The sequence below is a fragment of the Suricata suricatta genome, chromosome 11 (assembly GCF_006229205.1).
Source record: "Suricata suricatta isolate VVHF042 chromosome 11, meerkat_22Aug2017_6uvM2_HiC, whole genome shotgun sequence".
NCBI lineage: Eukaryota > Metazoa > Chordata > Mammalia > Carnivora > Herpestidae > Suricata > Suricata suricatta.
The window spans coordinates 90,328,225-90,350,664 of record NC_043710.1 but is presented as its reverse complement, the minus strand read 5'-3'; the positions used below and the strand labels follow the sequence as shown (position 1 = coordinate 90,350,664).

General features: G+C 46.3%; 1 protein-coding gene across 2 annotated transcripts; it reads right to left on the bottom strand.

The window, feature by feature from the left end:
- Positions 1–267: 267 nt before the first annotated feature.
- Positions 268–16,441, bottom strand: ZNF202 (zinc finger protein 202). Of its 2 annotated transcripts, none has more exons than XM_029914889.1 (7): positions 16,339–16,441; positions 6,220–6,727; positions 5,310–5,520; positions 4,880–4,968; positions 3,856–3,985; positions 3,207–3,326; positions 268–2,684 (listed from the first exon to the last, which is right to left on the bottom strand). In XM_029914889.1, exons 2-7 carry the CDS (start codon positions 6,619–6,621, stop codon positions 1,690–1,692), a joined length of 1,947 nt encoding a protein of 648 aa, XP_029770749.1. In that variant the 5' UTR covers positions 6,622–6,727; positions 16,339–16,441; the 3' UTR covers positions 268–1,689. The 2 variants fall into 2 exon arrangements, with proteins under 2 accessions (XP_029770749.1, XP_029770750.1); XM_029914890.1 differs by lacking the exon at positions 16,339–16,441 and adding an exon at positions 15,197–15,587.
- Positions 16,442–22,440: the final 5,999 nt, after the last annotated feature.

Below are 22,440 nucleotides of genomic sequence, written 5' to 3'. Positions count from 1 at the left end.
CTGTTCTCTTTGTATGAACCCGAAGCCTTGGAAAGTGAATCCATAAAATGGAAAGTTCCAGAAACCAGGGAACATGGCTGCCAGTGTTACTTTTATTTATTTCATATGTGTATATTTCCAGGACAATGACTGACTGGTATTAAAACGGGACTGGTCAGTTGGAATACCATTACTGACCCAAATGAGAATGGCCTTGCTACCCCACCTGTATTCTCTGTACGCACTGGCATGTAAGGGGTTAAGAGCTCAAGAAACCAGGCACGAAAGACAATGGCCCTTCTCATGCTTTAATCCCATACCCTGTGCTCCATTTAGGGAGGACTTTCATCCAGTCCTTGCCAGTCCCACAAGCAGAGCAGGTGAGGTTAATAATCATTCAGCCTCATCGCCACAGAACCTTTATCAGGCAACACAGATCCTACCATCAGGCCATGAGATACTACTATTTAGTTCTCAAGTACATAAAAATGAAAATCACATAAGAAAAAGCAAACAACGCAAATACATGAAAGCCATTTACTCCTGGTAGATTCTTCAGGGTCCCAGGTGCTGGGGTTCATAATGTTCCCTGATATCAGAGAACTGAGGCAGGGAGAATAGGGGCTGGGTGTCAGAATAGTCTTGATGGCCTTAGCCAACAGCAACAGCTTTTCAAAAAACTTTTTTTTTACCATAATTTGGTCTCAGATCTTCTTGTTTTCTTCATGTAAATGAAGTGACGCAATCAGGATTCTAGAATTATTATAATATCTATGTAAGCTGACAACTGTTCCAAAATCCCTTCACAAACCCACGAGAAGAGGGCAGGATGGGTGGGCTTGAACATGGGTGGGAATGTAAATGATTTCATGACTTGATTATGCTTTACCGAATCCCCCAGCACCCAACTGGTATACCTCACTTGTAGCAGAAGTGCTAGGGGGAAACCAAGAGGCTGGTAGAACAGTAGGAAGGCTGGGCATGGGAATCCTAACAGGAAAACCTCCCGCAAGGAAAGAGGCTTCTGACTAGGTCCTCCTTTCTAGCAGGATCTGGCACCTGACACCGTTTTGGCACTGGGGAAGGGAGCAGCCTGACAAGGTCCATGTGGAACAGCCTCAAGGCCCACCCCCCCCCCATCAAACACTTTTCCCATCTCTCCCCAGGATTGAAGGAAAGTGCATGGTGAAAGAGCGAACCAGTGAGATTTGTACAGTCATCCTGTGAGTGTGTGGCCAAGCCATCAGGATGCAAATCTCCTGCCTGGAGTTCCAGGCTATGTGCTTTTAAGAGTTGAGCCCAGTTAGGACAGAATCCTAAAGGCTGGTCCCTTGCCACACCTAAAGGGTTGTCCTGGGCAACTTAATACTCGAGGCTGTTAAGCAGTCTTTAGGATATGAAACAGCCAATTTTGGGTAAAACAGAATGGCCACGACCTCTTAAGTCTTTGAAATCTCCTACTTCATACCCATGAGGTAGAGGCAGGAGCCTCCAGTCAAGGAGAAGCCTCCACCCAAGTTGTACTCTGGGCCCAAACTCTCCTCCAGGTGGAGAAGGTTGACAGGTTCCACCTGGGGGATTTCATTCAGCTGTGGGAAGAGGTGACAGTCAGGGCAACGCCCTAGAAAAGGTCTTCCGGAGCTGACGAGAGGGCTTCTCCTGGCCCGTCCCCGGGGAAGGGCTGAATGCACATCTCCCACGGGAGCCGAGCTAGGAGGTTTTTTCTGAGTGGGTCCTCTGGTGCCTGATTAGGTGATAGCCCCTGCTGAAGCTTTTTCCACAGGTGGGGCACGTGAACGGCTTCTCGCCAGTGTGTGTTCTTTGATGCCGGACAAGGTGGTCCCTCCGACTGAAGCTTTTCCCACATTCGTTGCACCGGCAGGGCCTCACCGAGGCGTGTCCCCTGAGGTGCTTGGCAAAGGCGGCGCTGTGGTTGAAGCACCGTCCACACTCGCTACAGAGGTAGAGCTCCTCTGCTGCGTGCGTCTTCCGGTGCGCCAGGTAACGCCGGTGGTCACTGAAGTCCTCTCCACACTCTCCACACAGGTAGGGTTTGCCTCCCAGGTGGATTCTTTGGTGCGTTGTCAGCACAGATTTCTGGCTGAAGCTCTTGCCACAAATAGTACAGAAGAAGGGTTTTTCCCCCGTGTGTGTCCTCTGATGCCGGACAAGGTCCGAAGTCCAGCGGAAGTGTTTTCCACAATCGTCACATCTAAAGGGTTTCTCAACAGGTGGGGTTCTCTCAGCCTGGACCAGAGGGGAGGTCTCATCTGAATTCCTCCGGTTTAGGGGAAATTTATAAGAAGTGCCCATTTTGTGAATCTTCTGGTGTCTGGCAAGATGTGAGCTCCGAGTGTAACTTTTTCCACACTCCATACATTTATATGGTTTCTCTCCTGTGTGAGTCCTCAGGTGTCTAACAAGGTGGGAGTTACAAGTGAAACTTTTTCCACATACGGCACAGTCATGGTGTCTCCCTAAGAGGGGGTAGACTGGCATGGTTTCCTGAAGATTCGATAAACTATTGACTTGAGAAATATTTGTACCAAACTGTCTTTCGTTAAGTCTATTTGGATCATCCTCAAAGACTATTTCCCAGTCTGGAGTCTGATGGATTTCTGGATCTCCCAAAATAGATCTATGGAGATCCTCCAAACTTACATCTTCTTGCTCAAGGTACTCTTCTTCATCTTCGCTCCTGTCTCCTGTAGAGAGGGTGAGAGGGGAAAAGGGGAAATTATAGAGGTAACGCTGCCTTCTACACAATGGCGGGATCTTTAAACAGTCTTGGGAAGGCAAGACCATATAGAGAGAAGCCCACATTTCATACCGTAGAGGCTGGGAAAGAAGGAAATAACCAGTCAACTGAATTCTGTCATGTGCCAGGCACTTTCTGATACGTTATCTTGTACTGTCAACACTTAGTATGGACAAAGGTTATCATCCCCGTTTCGGAAATGCGGAGACTGAGGACCAAGAGTTTAAGTAACCTGCTTAGTAACTGACGAGAGCTGCAGTTCCAAAGTTCTGTTTTCACCATTTGGCACAACATATCCCTCACAAGAAGGATGGGAGGGAAAGAGGAGGGTGAGGACAGAAGACTCTGGCATTCAGAGGAAGACAGGGGTAATGGCCGACAGGCTGGAAGAACCAATGAGAGGGGCACCCCAGAGCTGGAGGGGGGATTGCCAGCTCTGCGGAGGGAGATTCCTTTTGTCATTCCTCACCTGTGTAGGTAAAACTCAGGATTTCTGGCTCTTGAGGCTCTTGAGGCTCTGGGATATCTGGGACCAAAGGCTCTTCCTCTCTAACGTGGGAGATCTCATCTAGTCTGGGGATTGGAAATGCTGCTCAAGAGAGGGAAAGCGGGACATTACGATTGGTTCAGCGATTCCCTGCGCTAAGACCTCTCCTGCCAGGCAGGCTGCAGAACAAAGGTACAGCCTGGTCAGTGGACCAAAGCGGGTCTGTTTAGCTTGATCACCTCTCACCAAATCCTGCACATTTCTTGCCCTTCATCTGTAACTCAATAGTTGTAGACTGCTAATGCTCTCTTTCCCCATATACGAGTAAGAGACCATCTGCTACTGCTGGTCTCAAAACTCACACGCTGCCTCAGATAGACTAGAGCTGTCATATTATCATTTTCGTTTCTTGTTAGAAGTTTCCAATCACTTTCTAAGCGTCTTCTTTTCCCTTGAACTTGAAAGATACCATGTTCTTGAGCTAATCCTTCAATCTCATCAGTGGGGGAGGCGTAAGAGAAAAGTGATGCACACAGTCTAAGGTCTAAGCCTGCCCCCACCCCCTCGTAATTTCCAACAGGAAAAAGATCTCTGTGCTCAGGACACTCTGGAAACACTTGAAATTCCTTACACAAAGAGACCACAATTCCGCAGTCTTCTTCCAAGACATATTCTCCATAGAACTCTTTCTGTGTTGGGTCCATATCGCTCCACTGGTCCTGGGAGAAGCACACGGCCACGTCCTTGAAAGTTACCAATCCCTGAAATGACACAGGCTTCAGTGAAGATGGGATGCTTCATGGAGCCTATTTCGTTCCTGGGGTGAAGGTTACGCCAGGAGACAAAAGGAACTCTGGCGGGACTCTGGGCTCCCTTGCAGAAAATCTGTTTCACCCTAGGCTGCTGCTCCCCGACTTCCTACTTTTGCACAGGCCCTCCCCTGTACCCTCCAGTCCCCCTGCTTTCTTTCAGGGCCAGCCTCTGCTCTTCTTTTGGAGCATACCGGTGAAAATACAAGAAAAGTCTTAAAAGTCATCATTAACTCTCTCTTTGAGGCTCTCATGCCACTTACATTCCTGCAAGAATTCACCTTTTCTAGAAAGTGGTCCCTAACCAAGCTTCTTTGTCGACTCACACAGTTGACACAGCACGCGGGGACCCCTTCCTGCCAACTAGGGTACAATCTGAAACCACGACGAACGCTACGGCTTTTCTCTCCAGCCTCACAGGGTGGCCACGCTGACAGTGTCGTATGGGCCACGGCTTGACTGAACGCAGTCCCTGGAAGGGACCATTCTTACCAGTGACTATCAAGTTAATTCCTAAGAAAACAAAAACAAGCCCTCCTCATTCAGCAACTCACTCAAGCTGTGCAAGAGTGTTCCAAAATAATTGCTTTCGGTTAGTCCCTGTCTCTGGGCAGCGGCAAATAAAGCGGCCCTGGAGCGTAACAATCTGACCGCTACAATTATGATTTCACATGCAGCTCCTCCCGCCCCAGACCATCTAGAACTGAGAACTTCAACGGACAAGGAGCGTGGGAACTGGTGTCCTGCCCATCCTGAGGGTGTGAAGTGTGAGGTCTGGTGTGAGGTCCCAGCTAATGGCTGCTGCCTCTTCAAGTTCTCTGTGCGCAGAGGGAAACTAGAGCACACCTGTGAAAGAGCAGTAAGAAGGGCAACCATGTCTGGGTTTCCAGGGCTCCTCTCTTCAGGAAGGTCTGGATCCTGGGGCACCGGAACCTCTGAGAAGTAAAGAGGGCAGCTATCAGCAACATGCAAGGACCCCCACATATCAGGCAAACAGGTCTCATCGTCTTCAGTAGGAATTGAGAAATGGGCAGCTCAGGTCACCCCAATGCCACCATTGGGGTCACTACTGGAAGGCCAAGAGAACCACCAAAAATACTGCCATGTCAGCTGGCTCTGCTTCTGGGGCACTCTAGCTAGCACGGTCTCCTCACAACGCCCTGGATTCTGTGACTGATTCCCACGGTGCTCTACCCAGCCTCCTGAGGATGGGGGACACCACACCCTCCCCGCCCTCTGCCCGCCACAATGCTCCCTTCCCACTGAGGCTTCCCACCACTCTGCTGTAGGGACTGGAACTCCAATTCATGGCACAGGCCCGGCTCCTCCGGTGGCCCTGGCTCCGGGCTCAGTGTGGCCTCCTCATAGGACTCCTCGGGAGTTGAGGTCTGCACGGCATGCTGCAGTTCACTAGGCGATTCGGGCTCTGCTCCTGGATGCACTGTCTCCTCGGACAGGACCTCCTGCCCATGAATGTGGACAGTCACCTGGGAATAATTCCAATTTCTAGTCAGCATGGAGTCCAGAGGAAAGTCTCGGCTGTCGTCAGGGCTTATTTAAGGAGAAGCTGCCAAGAGAAAAGTTCCCAGAGGGTCCCAGAGGAGGGGACGCTCCGGGTCCACTGGGGTGTACGTGAGAGCTGTCAAAGGTGATCTTCATCAAGACAAGGCAGGGATATTCGGACGCCGCACAGCTTGCTCACTTTCCTCAAGCCTGCCCCTGCCACCCAGGGCTCCAAGGTGCCCATCTTTCCCATCTCCACCTCTCCCACCTGCAAGCTCTCTTTGCTGTTTATTTCCCTGTCTTATCGTCCTGGGAAGACAGGGGGCCCCTGTGACCGAGGGTCTAGGAGAACCTCTGAGTAAGTCACAAAACTGGAGGTTCAACATCCACAGAAGGGAAACCAAAGCCGTACAACCTATGGGTGCTGAGGTCTCTAAGATGGTTGCTAGGCAGGTGTTTCAAAAACCAGAAAGTCATACTCATTCACTCACACATACACACACACACACACACACACACACAAACATACACACTTCTGCCCCGTATAGTAGGTGCAACCCACAAGCAGAGCCGATTAGTTTTAAAGGGTAAATTACAGGGGCCCTGTATGCCCTCCCCGCAAATCCATCCTTCCAGCAGAAGTCCCCCTCCACATCACACAGATCAGGACTCCCCCTCCTCACCCACCGCCTTGGTCTCCTGGGTTGTTTCTGCAAACCCTCCACCAGCGTCACAGCCTCCTCGCCGCTCTCGGGCCGCTGGCCCCGCACCCAGCTCTGCAGCTCTCCGGGCAGGACGGTGAGGAACTGCTCCAGCACCAGCAGCTCTAAGATCTGCTCCTTTGTCCGCCTTTCTGGCCTCAGCCACTGATGACAAAGTTCTCGCAGCCGAATGAGGGCTTCTCGGGGGCTTGCTGCTTCCTGGTAGCGGAAGCGCCGGAAGTTCTGGTGTGAGGTCTCGAGCACAGGGTCATCTCTCTGTAAGACAGACTCTGGCCTACAGGTGAGGTCATCTTCCAATTTCACCATCAGGATTCCCTCTTCTTCCCAAAGATCCTGGTCCTCTGGTTCCAAGGCTGTAGCCATTGTTTGGCTCTGGGGGTGGAGAGGGGGTCTCACACCATCTAGAGCTCACAGTGTCATTACCCCTCAGTCTCAGCCTGGGCACCTCGAGGAGTTTCTCCCAAGGGACCTGGGGCAGAGAAGTAGAGACAGACAACAGTGTAAGCATGAGATCACACACAGGGACAACGGTTCTCAGTTCAGGCATAACCCCGCACACGTAACACCTCCTCGAACTATTAAATCCCCTGCCGTTTGTCTCCACAACCTTCAGCCCTAAGCTAGATTTGCCTCAAATACGATGATCTATGCCTGAAGGTATGTCCTCTTACCCTTCTACCTAGGCTAGGTTCACATCCCACAGAAAATAGAAAAAAACTGCATTTCTACTTCATGAAACCTGTAATCTGGTGAAGACAAAGGACTCTGTTAGCCGCCTGCTGGACCAGTTGTGCGGCCCATCATGTTACACATGTTTACAGACACACCAGGATGCATGGTCTGAGAAGAGACACATCAGCCAGGTGGAAATAGAGGGGGAAGCCTTTATGAAGGTTCATTTTGCACGGACTCGCTCTGAATCCCTCTGTACAGTGGAGACTCTCAGAGATTGGAGGGGCAGACTACACGAGTCAACAGTGAGGGAAGCCACTTGCCCAGTGGCTGGCACAGAGGCAGCCTTCCCCTAATCAGGTCATCTTAAGAGGAACAACACCCTCAAACGCAGGTGTTTAGAACTAAATTCATCATGCTCCCAAATCTACCCCTCCTGCTGGGATCCTGTCTTGGCTGAGATCATCACTTGTTAAGTAAACACTCAACATTGTGATCTTTGGACTCCACTCGGACCCTTCCCCATTGCTTACAGCTCCTTACACCAGTTTTCCCTGTTAAGCCTCTCAGCTCTGTTTCCTCCTCTCCTTTCCCACAGACTCCTGTGCTCTCGCCTGGACCAGGAGTAAAGTGCAGCATAATTATGGCAGAGCTTTTGCAAAACAAGTAACACACATCACTCTTCTGGATACTTTAATTTAGCTGATTTAGGAAACCGTATCTTTAGAAATGCCACATGAAGTTCTGATATGCATCATGGCTGAGAAAACACATAGGGTGAGGGCCCTGGTGTCAGACTGTCGGGGTTTAAATCTACCTTTACTGTTTACTAGGAGTGAGGCCACAGCTCAGTTCCTATATTCCTTATGCCTGTTTCCATTTACAGCTTGGGGGGAGTTATGGCATCCATATAACCCTTGTGTGACCACAAGGGTTAAATGTATCACAAGTTATGAAGGGCTCAGAAGAGTGAAGGCACCCCAATGTTAACTACTATCTTTTTAAATTATAGTCTCAACTGCACTGCTCACATTTGAAAATACTTCTGTTAGTAACATCAGCTCTAAAATCCTTGGCAAGGCGTGTGGAGCTCTTCACAATCAGCCCTCAACTGGTTTTTCAAGCCTCATATCCTACCCTTTTCTGAGTCTTACCGACTATAAAGGGTGCATTGCTCATCTCCTGAAAGGGTTGGGGGATGGGTGGTCCCCATGCCTGCAGGAAGGCTTGTCCCTCCTGGTGCTGCACAGTGTGCTCCCCTCATCTTCATTCAGGTGATTTACACTTGAGGGATCTACTGGTTACCACGGGCAGATCTCAAGATTGACCGGCATTCTTGACAAATGTGGTCACATCCCTTCCCTATTTAAGATCCTTAATCATTCCCTCCCGCCCCCGTCTTGTAAGTGACATACAAACTTCTAAGTATTATATATTAGGCTGACTTTCATCGTGTTATTCCTTTTGCCCTCCTTGCCAGTCCTTTCAAACACGCACACATTGTGCATGCATGTGAAGCACGCAAAAGCCCTAACTAAGCTTTTTGGCTTTAGAATATGTTGTTCCTTCTGGTTCTTTTTTTTTATTTTATGTTTTTTATTTATTTCTGAGAGACATAGAGAGACAGTGCAGTAGGGGAGGGTCAGAAAGAGAGGGAGATACAGAATCTGAAGCAGGCTCCAGGCTCTGAGCTAGCTGTTGGCACAGAGACCGACATGGGGCTTGAACCCACAAATTGTGAGATCGTGACCTGAGCCGAAGCCAGAGGCTTAACTGACTGAGCCACCCTGGCGGCCCCCCTTCTGATTCTTTACTCTTCATTAAGCTTTGCTTATGAGACAGTTCATACTTCATGTATTCTGAGAGGTCTTCTTTGACCCCACTCCCCTTACCCTGAAAATAGCTAGAAACCACTCTGCTTCTCCAGCAACCTAGGCACAGCTCGGTCACACTAGCGGTGGTATCACACGGCCACTGTTTATCCTTCTAATGTCACTCCTTGAAGTTAGGGACTGTTCCCCAGCAATCTCCAACTCATGTAATAAAGTGCTCAGTAAGTGAATTTAAAGGAATAAACATCTCCACTTTGAAATTTTCTTCCTACTTTTTGTCAGAAGAACCCACCTTTCCCTCCATGGTTTCGCCTCTTTTTCATTCATCAATCTGGTTAATTCTACCTTGTAAATGTCTTTCAAATTCACCCACCTCCTCTCCACAGTCACTCTCCTGGCTGAGCCATTATGAACCACTGAAAAGCATTAATAGGACCTTTCTAAACCTGACCCTCTCCTTCACTACACTGGCACTCGTATGCTGAATGAAAACGCTGAATGAAAGAGTGTTTCAAGTTTTACTCGTGTTCCTGAACCTGCCCCCTCCACACCACTCTTCACATGCAGCCTAAGGGATTCTTCATTTTCCAGTCTTTTCGGACTTCATCACAACAGTCTCAGTTAACAATCCACTGTTAAGAGCTGGGTCTAATGTGATGCTGCCCATCAGCTGGAATTTAGTTTCAGTGACCATATTATTATCTCGATCTCAAATAGCTTTTCATTCATTCAGGCTCGCTCTTATTTCAGGTCCATGATCCTCAAACATCCACTACAGATTTTCATAGCCTGTTCTAGGCAGTCCCATAATTTCTACATCTTGATGTGGTTAACTGTCCTACCAACTGGATCTGCTGCCTACCTCGTGGTGGTTGGTTTTCTACGGGGCTTGTGGTTTTAAAATTCTTATGCCCATCTTCAGTGAGACTGTTTTCTTTGGGAGTCCTGAGAGAGGATGGAATTGATGGTCTTTGGCTTAGTGAAGGGATCTCTATCACCTTCAAAGCCCAAGAACCCATGCCCAGGGAAGTCGACTAGGAAGCTCTCCTTGTTTCCATGTAGAACTAGCTACAAGAGACTGTCTACTATGGATTCTACCAAGTCTGCATGAACAGAAGTGCTCCTGCTCTCATAGGGCTATACTCTTCACCAAGAAAATGGAATGCTGTTTTTAAATGTTCTTCAGAAATCATGAATTGACGTCTCCATTGCTTGTTTGGGATTTACTTTGGCACCTCAGGAATCAATGAAGGCAAACAGATCAACAATAGCAGGACGAAGGGAGGAAGAGGAGCCCCTGGTGGGGCAAGGGATGGGAAGGCATGGGGAGGCAGGTGGTGCCGTGGAAAGATGCGTGTCCCAGCCCCACACTGCCAAGTGACTGGAGCAGCTCTAAGGGTTTCATGAGATAACACATGCAAGAGCCCTTGTAAAGGGGAGATTCGCTGCAGGTAACTATTCTCCTAACTCCCAGGATTAGCTGAACTCTGGGAGCTTAAGAACTAAAATGTGCTGTGCAAATGTCAAATGTCATTATCAGAAACAGAAAATGGACCTTATTTTATTTTGCAGTTTGTGGGATATGCTACACTAAGTCTGCCTTGCGATTTGTTGCCCTTGATTTTCTAATACCTTCCCTCAAAGTCTGTCCTTGGAAGGGGTCTGCAATGACCTATAAAAAGCAAACAGGACTATATAGAGACAAAATCCAGGCCAGGAAGAGCAAAACTTGGTTCCAGAAGGCTCTAAAAACAATGTCTGCAGAAAGGCTTCACAAGCCTAGGGTTGGGCAGGCTCCGTGACCTAGACTCTTGAGTGTGTGTTTCTAGGGTATATGGAGGACTGGAGAGACGTGGAAAAGGCAAACACTTTCTCCAATCTTTGGTACAATACCTATGCCCTTAAATGAATCCACAGTCACGTGCCACTGAAGGCTTTAACTCCATTCTACTGGCAACAGAAATCTGCAGGCAATGAAGGGAACTCTGGTTCCCTACTTTACAATGTTACTACTTGGGAAGATCTTTCTGGACCCTAAATGACAAGGTTTGTGGTCCTGCGGTAGCTACCTAACAGAGAGATAGTGATCTATTTACTGGCAAATAATCTTCTGAAGTAGGGAGGTTCAAATTATTATATTTAGCAGATACCTATCTCCCTTCTTGTTGCCATTCTTAGTTTTTACCCAAATGCTGGCCACTCACCAGGAAATCTGGTTATGTCTGCTCTCTGGGCCCAGCCAGACCTTGCCGCTACTCCTCTTATAGTTCTAGAACAGAAATCAACTAATACAATTTGTCAACTGCCCTGTGCTAAGACTGTATTCTTCTTTGAAACTAAAGACTATCTGGTATGATCCTTCTATTCCCAAGATGATCTTTTATTGCTAATTGTCCTATATACAAATTATATACAATTATCCATGCTTTCCACATAAGGGTTCGGGGCTTTGGAGTCTTGGGTTTGGATCCCTCTCCTCACTGGCCATGTGATACTCCTTAAGTCTTGGTCTCATTTTCAAAATGTGGCTAATGCTACCTACTTCACATGGTTGTTTTAAGGAGTAAAGGAAGTTACAATCAGAACCACTTCAGCACAGAGCCCAGGACAAGTAGATGCTCAATATTATTCTGTTCTCTTTCCTTCAAATTGCTTTAAATCCTTTTGTGAAGGAGGCAAGATTTAAACATTGAAGAAGCAAACAGTCCTTTATTTCATCATAATTCCAAAAAAAATTCTTAAATGCACAGGAAAAATCATGGTCCATCTACCGTTATATCAAAAGTAAAGTGTTATAGGGGCGCCTGGGTGACTCAGTTAAGCATCCGACTTTGGCTCGGGTCATGATCATATGGTTTGTGGGTTTGAGCCCGCATAGAGCTCTGTGCTGACGGCTGAGCCTGGAGCCTGCTTCAGATTCTGTCTCTCTGCCCTTCCCCTGCTTGCGCTGTCTCTCACCCTCCAAAATAAATGAACAATGAAGAAAATAAAACAGTAAAGCACTATACGGAGTCCTTGCTTCAAGACTTGTAATCTAAGATTAAATAAGATCCTTGGAACACAGATGGGACGGAATCTTAAGAAGAGGCTTTCCACCGAAGACCACATTAAGCAGTGCATCTACTTACCAATGTCACAGTGGGGCAAGCCCAGTTAGTACACCTACAAGTCCCTTGAAAATTGAACCCAGAAGGCCAAAGAAATGAAAGGGAATGCATTCGCTGACTTTTGGCCTTCTAATACATCAAGAGCAGTATGCTTCAAACCAGGTTTTAAAACTATTTCTTTTTAAATATTTTAGCCATTTAGGGGTCCCTGGGTACTAAGCGTTTGACTTCGGCTCGGGTCATGATCTCATGGTTTGTGGGTTCAAGCCCCACATTGGGCTCTGTGCTGACAGTTCAGAGCCTGGACCCTGCTTCAGATTCTGTCTCCCAAGCTCTCCACTCACGCTCTCTCTTGCTTTCAAAAATAAACATTAAAAAACGTTAATATTTTTGCAATTTAAATATTTCTTTCCTTCAGTGTAAAATATCTGAGCAGCAAGGAGAGAAGTGGCTCAAAGCTTACTGCAATGGCTTTTGAAGACACAGGGTGAGTCAGGGTGAAGAGGAAGATAGGAAGAAACAGAAGCCAAACAAGTTAGTGGCAGTGGGTGGTACAAGGAAACCAGTGGAAGCTAAGATATGAACATCTTCCGCCCTGAATTCTGTAGACTCTGTGGTTAGGATCAAGGTACAAAGTGGGTAGAAACATATCATCGAGAGTCGATGTAAACACAAATAATGTAAAATATAGCTACAAACGCCATCATGATTCACTTTATTTTCAAAGAAAACGTTTCCTACAGGCATGTACCAGAGGCCCAGGAGGTGGTGTTGGGCTGCTGGCTGCTCTGCCTCCTCAAGATGCATCACCCCAAAAATGGGAATTGAGTCCCCACCTGAGGGCAGAGAGCCGGGTCATCTTTTGAGAAACCATCGTCCTTGCTGATGGTGACAGAAGGGCTTGGAGAAGAACAAGGATATACGGCTTCTTTATTGAATACCTGGGCCATAATGTATTACCTAGCCTAAAGTGGTGAAGGGGTTTATTCGAGAGTTAAGATGGGCTAGAGGCCAAACACAGATTTTAAGAGTCCATGATTGAGTATCTGGCCATCGTGATGACAGTGGTGAACCTCGACCATGAAGCTAGGCTTTTTAACCTTAAGGGTTACCTAGAGGTGGCCAATGGCTTAAATAAAGCAGGTCAGTCTATACAGTTCAGCTTAAGACAGAACATCACAGGGATGCCTGGGTAGCTCAGTCAGTTAAACATCTGACTCCTGGTTTTGGTTCAGGTCATGATCTCAGTTTCATGGGTTCAAGCCCCCAACTGGGCTCTGTGCTAATAGTGCAGAGTCTGCTTGAGATTCTTTCTCTCTCTGTCCCTCCCCCCACTCATGCTGTCTCTCTCTCTCTCTCTCTCTCTCTCTCTCTCAAAAATAAATAAGTAAATAATCTAAAAATGAAAAACCATCACAAACTAATCTGAAGGGGGAAAGGGCAGTCCTCACACCTGACACCCATCCTGATGAGGGGGGCAGCCAGAGTTAAACTAGCTGTACCCAGTTCATTCCTATAATAAACATGGTTAATGCCAGTCACACAGCGTAACATTATTTAATGAAAAATAACAGGATGGTGTATTTTATAAATAGGGCTTGGCCTGAGGAGTAAACATGGATAGTTCAGGACAGTCAATTCAAAAATTATGTACTACGTTTTTAGTTTTATAACTGATAACTCCATCAAAACACTCTTTGCTCTGTATCTAGATGACTTCCTTCTGGCATTCCCCGAGGGTCCCTTGCTTATGACGAGATGGTGAAAGATGGGATCCCACACCTGCTAGACCAGAGGAATTGGAGCAGCAGGCTTCTACTACAGATTAAATCATGGGCCAAACTAGAAGGGATCCCATGATGGCAATCTTGCTGTGGGCACTGTTTATAGTGTCTTTATCTCCTGGCTGCGAACCTTGTCCCGGAGCGCAAGGACCTCTTTACTCATTGTTATATTCCAAGTGCCTAACACTTTGTCAGAGGCTTGGTAGAAAACGGTACTCCGTAAACAGCTGTTGCATTTTATTAAGTTATTTCTCATACTCCAACATCGATACAGAGGCACTAAAATTCAGAATCAACGGGTGCCAGGGCTTCTGGATAATAAACCACTCATAGGGACAGTTATAGGAACTTGGCATTGAAATTTATCCCAATCTCTTGGGGGAGTCAGGTGGCATAGCCATATACTGCTTTACTCTGTGGCACAGGACTAGTGGAGAGAAACTTCTTCAAAGGGAAAGGAGCACGGGATGGAGTTATTCATTCTATAAGTATCTACCGAGCCATCAATTGTGCATCCCCCACAACTCAAGGTGCGGGGCAGAGAAAGACGAGAAAAACACTGGCTCTGACCTTAAAGAATTTAATAAGTAGTTAAGATACAGCAAGGACTTAGCACACTAGTGATTCACAGCAAAAAACCTAGCTTGGACATAAGCTGGTCAAAATGGAAGCTCCTAACAAGAGAATCAAGAAAAATCAAGGGGAAAACGAATCAATATTTCATCTTCCATTTGGCATAACAAGCATTTGGAGGGTTTTTTTAAGTTCACATTCTTAATTTTAAAAACGAAAGAACTCAGACCTAAGTGGTTAAGTTATCCACACAAGATCATATTACTAGCTTCTAGCACAGAAGCACACACACACAGGTCTTTTTGATCCCCCAAACCACTGCACTGCTTATGTGAAGGAGATTGGCTAAGGGCAGCGGTTCTCAGTGTGAGAAACCCAAACCAGCAGCACAAACACCTACAAACTTGTCAGAAATGTGCAAATTTTCAAGCCCTGGCCCTGCCCTATCATCAGAAACCGTGGGGGCCATCTGTTCAACAAAGCCTCCCTTCAGGTGCTTAAGACAGCCGAAAAGTTTGAGAGCCAGTAACTAAAGCAAAGGAAGTAAACTTGACATTCAGGCAGAAATGCTCCAACTTTTCCAGTGCTGGCCAAATTGAAAGGAGGGTTTGCAAAAAGTCAAAAGAGCCTAGAACTGTTGTTTTATGCCTGTGCCAAATTAACAGGGAAAAAAGGTTGTAAACTTGTCACTTGCCTCATCTGTACCATTTGTAATGCCCAAGGGTCCCTCACATCATAGTAAACCTTGCTGTGCCCTTGAAATGACTGTCTACAGCGATACAGTACTTAAGAGTGCAAAAGGGGGCATAGCTGGAGAAGGGAGGAAAGATTATGAATCCTCTTCCTCCCTCAAGAGGAAAAATCCCCTTCCTCCCTTCAACCCTGTCCACCCTCTTACACTGGAAGAGTCCCAGCAGAAAGTTACCCAAAACAAATGGCCCCAAACCCTAACTGCTTGGCTGACACATACTTTCCATCAACATGCCTCCGGATGACTTCCTCACAGCCTTTCGGAAGTGGCTTTCTGGATCAAGACCCATGGGGCAACTTGGAAGAGAAGCTTGGAGGAAGAGGGACCCCACTAGCTTTCTGTGGCTCCTGAGTAAGGCTGCCCTGGGGGTCAGCTGCCGAGTGTGGACAGAAAAAGAGCTAACCCTAATTTCTGAGGGACAGCCTGGATGTGGTAGTGCACTCCAGGACCCAGGTGGTCAAAGAACCGCTAAGGCCAGGAGCCTATCCTTGGGGTGGCTGGTAGAGGGACCAGGGACAAGGAAATCAAAGCACCTGGGAGACAAGAGTATCCAACGCCCAGAAAAATAAAAATTCGCCTGTCACCTGAGACAGCCGATCCAGGGCATCCAAACTAACAAACTTTTGGTCAAACCGGACAAGTAGCAGAGGCCTATACATTCCTGCAGGGAGTAACGGTGGTGTTCAGAAGTGTCAAAACTGGCTGTCAGGGTTGGGGGGGAGGGAAGTTGCAAGTGGAGTCAGAAGCTACTAGCTTGAGGCGAAGCTTGGGGTCGGTCGCAGTGGGAGCTGAAAAGCCACATGCCAGACAAGGTCCAAGGGTGATAAGATCACGGGTGAGTGTGTGTGTATGTGTGTCGGGACGGGGGGGGGGGGGGGGTGGGGGAAAGAGATGAGGCTTGCCTGGGCCAGGGGCCTGCCGGGGGTGATGTTGGGGAGGCTCTTGAGCAATCTGAACGACAGAGTGCGAAAATGCTACGGGAACTAAAGGGGCCTAGACCACTCCTCCCACGGTTCCGAGGGGCCAGTTGTCGCGGAAGCAACGGGAGGTGCCAAGTAACTGCGTTTCTGCAGGCCTCAGGAGGGGGCGGAGGGCGATGGCTGCACCCAAAGAAGCCCAGAGCGCCATCCGCGTCCCCAGAGGTTCTAGCTCCGGCCACCAGGAGCCCCGGGGACCACTACGACTCGACCCCCTCACTACACTGCCGCCGCCCCTTCTCCAGGACAGTGCGATTTCCCCAGACTCGGGGGGGGGGGGGGGGGGGGGCGGGGTCTCCGACCTCTCCCTCTCTTCCCCGCCCTGCCCAGCCCGGCTCAGCGCGAACGGCCCGGCCCGGCCCGGCCCAGCCCCTCAGCACTCACGGCTCCGACTGCTCCGGCGGCTCCTCCCCTGCCCGGCTTCTCCCCCACCCACTACCGGCCGAAGCAGCGCCGCCGTATCCGAGCCGCGCGGGGCCTGGCGGGTCGAAACACGTGGGGCCTTTGCGCCCGGAACCGGAAGCTGCGCCTGGCCCCGCCTCCTCGCGGCTGGAGCCCTTCTAGGCGCTGGGAGGTTTAGTGTCTCTCTCTGTGAGCCAGCGCGGGTGGAGGCTCTGAGCGTCTAGGGGCCCCGCGCGGAGCCTGGGGCCAGACCCTTTCCGCCCGCCCGCCCCACTCCTGCGGCCCGGGGCCCTCAATTTACACACTCACAGGCGTTTCTCTGCTTTTGATCTTTGCTTTGATTTTGGCATCTATGCATTTGGTTGTTTTTCTTGGTTGTCCGCGAAGCACGGTTGCAAAAAGCAGTTTGGGGTTTGGCTGGCTCATTGGCCCACAGTTGGTGGGGCCTCAGGCAAACCCTACCACCTCTCTGAAGCTCAGTCCATCTTCTAAATTGGGTCTAATCAGTCCCTTGCTTTGAGAGCGAAGGGAAATACTGCATGGGAACTCTTTGGAGCTTAGCAGAAGCTTACTGGACTCGTCTTTGCGTTTCTTTAAGACTGACTTCCCGGATCTCCTCTGCTCAGTTTGTCTCTGTTCAGTGACATTTCTGCCTGCATCTGCGATTTTCCTATTTACTCTCTATCTGTCCCTTTAACCCCCTAAGTCACCACTCTCTATGTGCCATGGCCATGGGAGGGCCTTCTCTCTCCCTACTATGTCTTACACTTTTCATTTTCATGGGACAGAGTGCTGGGATCAGTCTATTGTGTTTGAACCCAAGGTATTCATTACTTGTGGGGGGACAGGAATGTACAGTTCATGAAGGCCTACTGTGTGCGATGTGTTTTCGTTCTATAGTTCATTTAATATTTTTAAATATTAATATTAAGGTAACATGTTTTTCTAACTATTTCAAACATTCAGATAAAGCTAATGACCTTTAACTAATTCTGGCCTCCTCATCTCTTTCACCTAACCTTTATTCTTATAATTTTACATTCCAGACATCTTTCTATGCTTTTACACATAATACGCATATATATTCATAGAAATCATATGTTATTTTGTGTGCATATGCATATATGTGTGTTCATGTTAGATTCCTCAATTTGCTATTATCTCCTAGTTTGGGGCCTTGGAGACCCGTTCACAGTACATAGAGATAACCTACTTTTTGCATAACATTCTATAGTGCGAATAGCTATTTGCCTATAGATAATATATGTTGTTTATAATTGCTGTCATAAATAATGCTATGATAAACATCTTCATGCATATATGCAAATGTTACTCTGGAACACAGAAAAAGTGTTTCTGGGTCATAGATTGTGTATATTCAGTTGATACTACCAAATTATCTTCCCAGAGACTGTACAGCCATATGACTTAACAGCCATATAGAAGAATAGTTTCCCCCAAATCCATGCCACTGCTTGCTAACTTTGCAAAATGGGTAAGAAGTGATAGCTCATTGTATTACCTTTCCTTTCCATAATTAAGGATGAAGATGAACATTCTTTCTTTGTATGTTTATTGGTAATTTGTAGTTTTCGTATGAGTTTGCCTGTTTTTCAAAAGGATTTTTTTCTTATTGTTAGATGTTACATATTCTTGATATTAATCATGTAATATATATGTTGCAAATACTTTCTTCGACTTTATAGTCTAACTTTGTGTATGGGATTAAAGTTTCAACTGTGATACACTCATTTTCTCAGTGGCTTTGCATGCCGCATCTTATTTAAGAACGTATTTTTTTTCCCACACCAAAATCATCAGGGCATCCTCCTATATTTTCTCTTACTACTTTTTTGCTTTCCTTTTAATGGATAGATTTTGAATTTATTTTTGTGATTGGTATAAATTGGCCCTTCTAATACTGTCTACGGTAACTCATTTACACTTTTAAAACATGGAGTATGGGATAGTTATGTAACAGAGCTACACAGATTATAATCTATATGTGATGTGACTTGTTGTCCCTCAGTCTGGTCCTTCCTTCATCAGTGATTCATTTATTGAATAATTACAATTGCAGGGCACCACAGTATGTATATGGAATATAGCAGGGAACAAAAACGTTGTAGTGTCTGTCCTCATGGAGCTAAGTTTCATTTGGCATATGTGTCTGGGAGGAAAGAAACAGAGTTTTATGTAAATTATTTATGATTATGAGAGGTTCTACAAAGGGAAGGCTCTAATCAGCATGTTATGAGCACTTATAACTGGAGGTCCTAATCCTGGTGGTGGTACTGGTAGAGAAGCAGTAGAGGGAAACTTTCTTGAGTAATAACATTTGAGCAGAGTTCTGAAGGATGAGTGGGCAGGCTGAGATTGCGGATGGGAGTGAGAAGTGGGGTAAGAAAGCATATTTGAAGTAATGGGAAATAGTGTGTGTGCAAGGGTCCTGAGGTGGGAAAGAGCTTAGGGTATTGGAGAAATTGAGAGAAAGATAGTGTTTCTAAGGCCAGAGAGCAATAGAGAAATGTGTGAGATGGACCGGGTATTGTGAACAGGGATCAGATCTGATGGACCAAAGGTCTTATAGACTAAATTAAGCATTATCTGCTAGAGTTAATGGGAAGTCACTGAAGGATTTTAACTAAGTGGCATGATTAGATATACATTTTTATAAGATCCTTCTGGCTGCTGATGAGAATGGAGGGGTCCAACAGTGGATGTGGAAAGTTGATTTACAGAGTTGTTATTATAGGTCAAGTGCTTGGACGCAAGCCATACTGTGGAGACGGGTGCATTCGGTTTTTATTTGTTTTATTTTAAGTATTGGGAATGTGGTTGCCTCTGCACTTGGAAGACAGAGACCATTTTCCAAAAATGAAAGAAATGGCAGGAGTAGTTAGTGGAGTGGGCTCACCTGAGAGTGTGTGTAGCTCTACTCTTTTCACTGTTCAGGCCAAGACTAGCTCGATACCAGGTACAGGAAGTGGATGGTTCTGGAAGAGTTATATGGAAATGGAAGTTTAATAATTGGAATCCTTTAAACTTGCAAGGAAAATATGTGGTTCAAAGCAATGGTCAGCAATGTGGTCAGGTACTAGATAATTAGGTAAATATCTCCCAATTCTTTGTTTTATACTTCAGGTTTTCTTATCTTGGAGTTTTAAAATTTTATATCCAAGGAGGTTGGTCATTTACAAATATCATGGAATTATAAGTGACAGTTTTGGCAGGTTCGGGGAAAGGAACACCAAGATGGCCGGCAGACTTTCCTGCCAACAACACCAAGATGGCCAACGGACCACCATTTTGGAACTTTCTGCCGGCTGCTGGCTCCCCAGAAACACGTCATTTGCCCTAGCCTCATCTCTTCACCTTATAAGGGGGTTCTCTGCCCTGGACACACATCAGAAACCACTGCCCCTATATAAGGCCCCACCCTTTGTTCGCCCACGTGACTTCTCTGGCCTGTTCTGTCTGGACCCAGGAACCTCGCCTGAGAACTCTATAATAAAGGGTTCTCTGATCTCTTTTCCCTGTTTCTCTGTTTTGTGACTTTCTCACTCTGCTGATTTCACTTTACAATATGAGCCTGATAAAAACAGAGATGACTTTAGATGCACTTCAAGAAAGATAGTGGGAAATCATTAGTCTAAGGCACATTGAAAAAAAGTGGTATGTAGTTGCATAAGCTTTGGAAAGGCAAATCTTCCTCTTGGGGGCTTCTACTGCATGTGGAAATTGTTAGAACTGGAAAAGTAAAGCTGAATATATTACTTGACAGGCAAGGGAGAGCTGTATCACTCAAAAGTGACTTTGGTCTTTCTGAGTTAAAAGGGAAGGGCTACAACTTGGATGAGGAAAGGACGTTTTGCCAAGATCAAGCAGGATCATGAGGCCACCATTTGATTGGTTAAGGAGAGGATTGTAAAGTCAGCTTTTGAAGTGGTCATTGCTCTGGTTTACATCAGTAAACAGTGGGCACAGTTCTTACTAAAACCAAGAGCATCTAATAGGAAGTTTTATATCCATAAGCTTGAGAGTTAGATGATTTTTTCAACATAGCATTAAATATTCTGAGAACTTGAGTAGTGAAGGAGCCTACTCAACCTTGTCTAACTCTGTCTCTCTCCAAGTTTGAATACTTGAGCCCTGCTTTTAATAACTAATACATTATGGAACACATCATGGAAAACACTGCTTTACTTAGGTGTGTACATTTTCGGGAACAAATGAACTCAAGGGCTCATTGTCAAGGATTTGGCTCAGATGTATGCGTGAGCTCACCTTGTCATTAGACTTAGCAGCAGTAGAAAAATAATTGATATCCAGGGATCTGAGTAAGAGCTTGTTTATGCTATTGTTTGGATGAGTTCTTGTGTAGTTTCTTATTCTGTTGGAGAAAGCCGGGGTATGTACATTTGGGGGTAGAGATTTGGGCTCCAGAGCCCTAAGAAACAAAGGGCAATGTGAAGTCAAGCTTCTGGCATGTTGTCTCTGTGCCCAGGGTGACTTTTCCTCAGAACAACACTCCAGTGCCTGCAGGCACTAGAGGTACACAGCACACTCCTTGGGGACCTTGGTGGGCCCATGTTGATGAATATCTAAGGCAAGGCTGCCTGGTAGTCTTGTAACTCATTTCATTCTTGATGTTCAGGTTGTCAGATCTTCTTTGTCAGATAGGCTTCTCCAACACTGGTATTTCCAATTCCTAAAACTGATTTTTTGGCAGACTACAAAAAATATTTTTTTTTCAACAGAATCAGTACTTGACACATTGCTTGTTACATTTTACCAATGCATCCATAGAACGTGAAAACCATGCATGAATAAATGGTGTCTATTTTGCATTTCATGAATTGGAGCCAGGTGGCACGCTCCCACTTGTTCTTCTCTCCTTTATAAGATCTGTCAAGGGGCACCTGGATGGCTCTGTCGGTTAAGTGTCTGACTTCGGCAGAGGTTCTCATTTCATGGTCCATGGGTTTGAGCCCCTTGTCAGGCTCTATACTGCCTGCTTCAGATTCTGTCTCTCTCTCTCTCTTCTGCCCCTCCCTGACTCTTTCTCTTTTTCTCTCATGAATAAACATTAAAAAAATTTTTTTACTTTTTTGTTTACATTTATTTATTTTTGTGAGAGAGACAGAGACAGAGCACAAGTGGGGGAGGCCAAAGAGAGAAGAAGACACAGAATCTGAAGCAGGCTCCGGGCTCCATGCTGTAAGCACAGAGCCCTACATGGTGATCGAACTCACAAACTGTGAGATCATGACCTGAGGCGAAGTCAAATCCTCAACCAACTGAACCACCCAGGCGCCTCCAAAAAATTTTTTAAAAGATCTGTCAGGGTGTTTTATGTTACCATCTGTCTTCCATCTAACAGGTAACTCTTAATAGGCCAGACCCAGGAAAACTGATATTTGTGCAACTTGAAAGCATATTTTTAGAAATGTTTTTAAGTAATAATATAGACCCCGTTATCTCAATTCTCCTAGATCTAAGTTACCTGGAGCCATGCCCAAGCCAATGAAAGTCTAAAGGTTTTCTTAAAATTTCTGCATATTCTGTGTCCATTGCTGAGAGCTTGTCTATGGGCTGTTTCTAATTCAAACCGCATCAGTCCACACTGAAACTCCATTCTTCCTCACTTACACGTACAACACACACATACACCAGCACATGTGACATACACAACCCATTCATGATACATTAGCTAATGTAGAAGACTTACTGATGGTTGAAGGGAAAGACAGTTTAATAGCATAGAAAAGTGGCTGCAAATTGAGTATAAGTGTCTCCATCTTTAAAATGTTCTATAGGCTCTTCAACTTTGGAGAGTTTCCACTGGCTTCTTCCCACAGACTTTTCAGCTACATTCATCTTTTAGGCTCATTTCTCCTCTCTTTACTTTCTGTGCCATTTTCCTTTCTGAGGAGCACTTAGTTATTACCAGGATTTTCTCATTCAGGGCAATTTATACCATTCTTTTGATGATAGGGCTCTTGATAATATTCATCCATAGGATCTCTCTCTTTGCCTTCAAATGACCAATTTCACCTGCCCAGACCCAAGACAGCTCCTGTC

Excerpts from the sequence above, each read along its gene's own strand:
- ZNF202 (XM_029914889.1), bottom strand. The coding sequence starts at position 6,621 with ATGGCTACAGCCTTGGAACCAGAGGACCAGGATCTTTGGGAAGAAGAG. Across the intron at positions 4,969-5,309 it reads CCAGTCCCTACAGCAGAGTG|AGGTTCCGGTGCCCCAGGAT; the intron begins GTGGGAAGCCTC and ends TTTACTTCTCAG. Across the intron at positions 3,327-3,855 it reads CGGAATTGTGGTCTCTTTGT|CATTTCCAATCCCCAGACTA; the intron begins GTAAGGAATTTC and ends TCTCTTGAGCAG.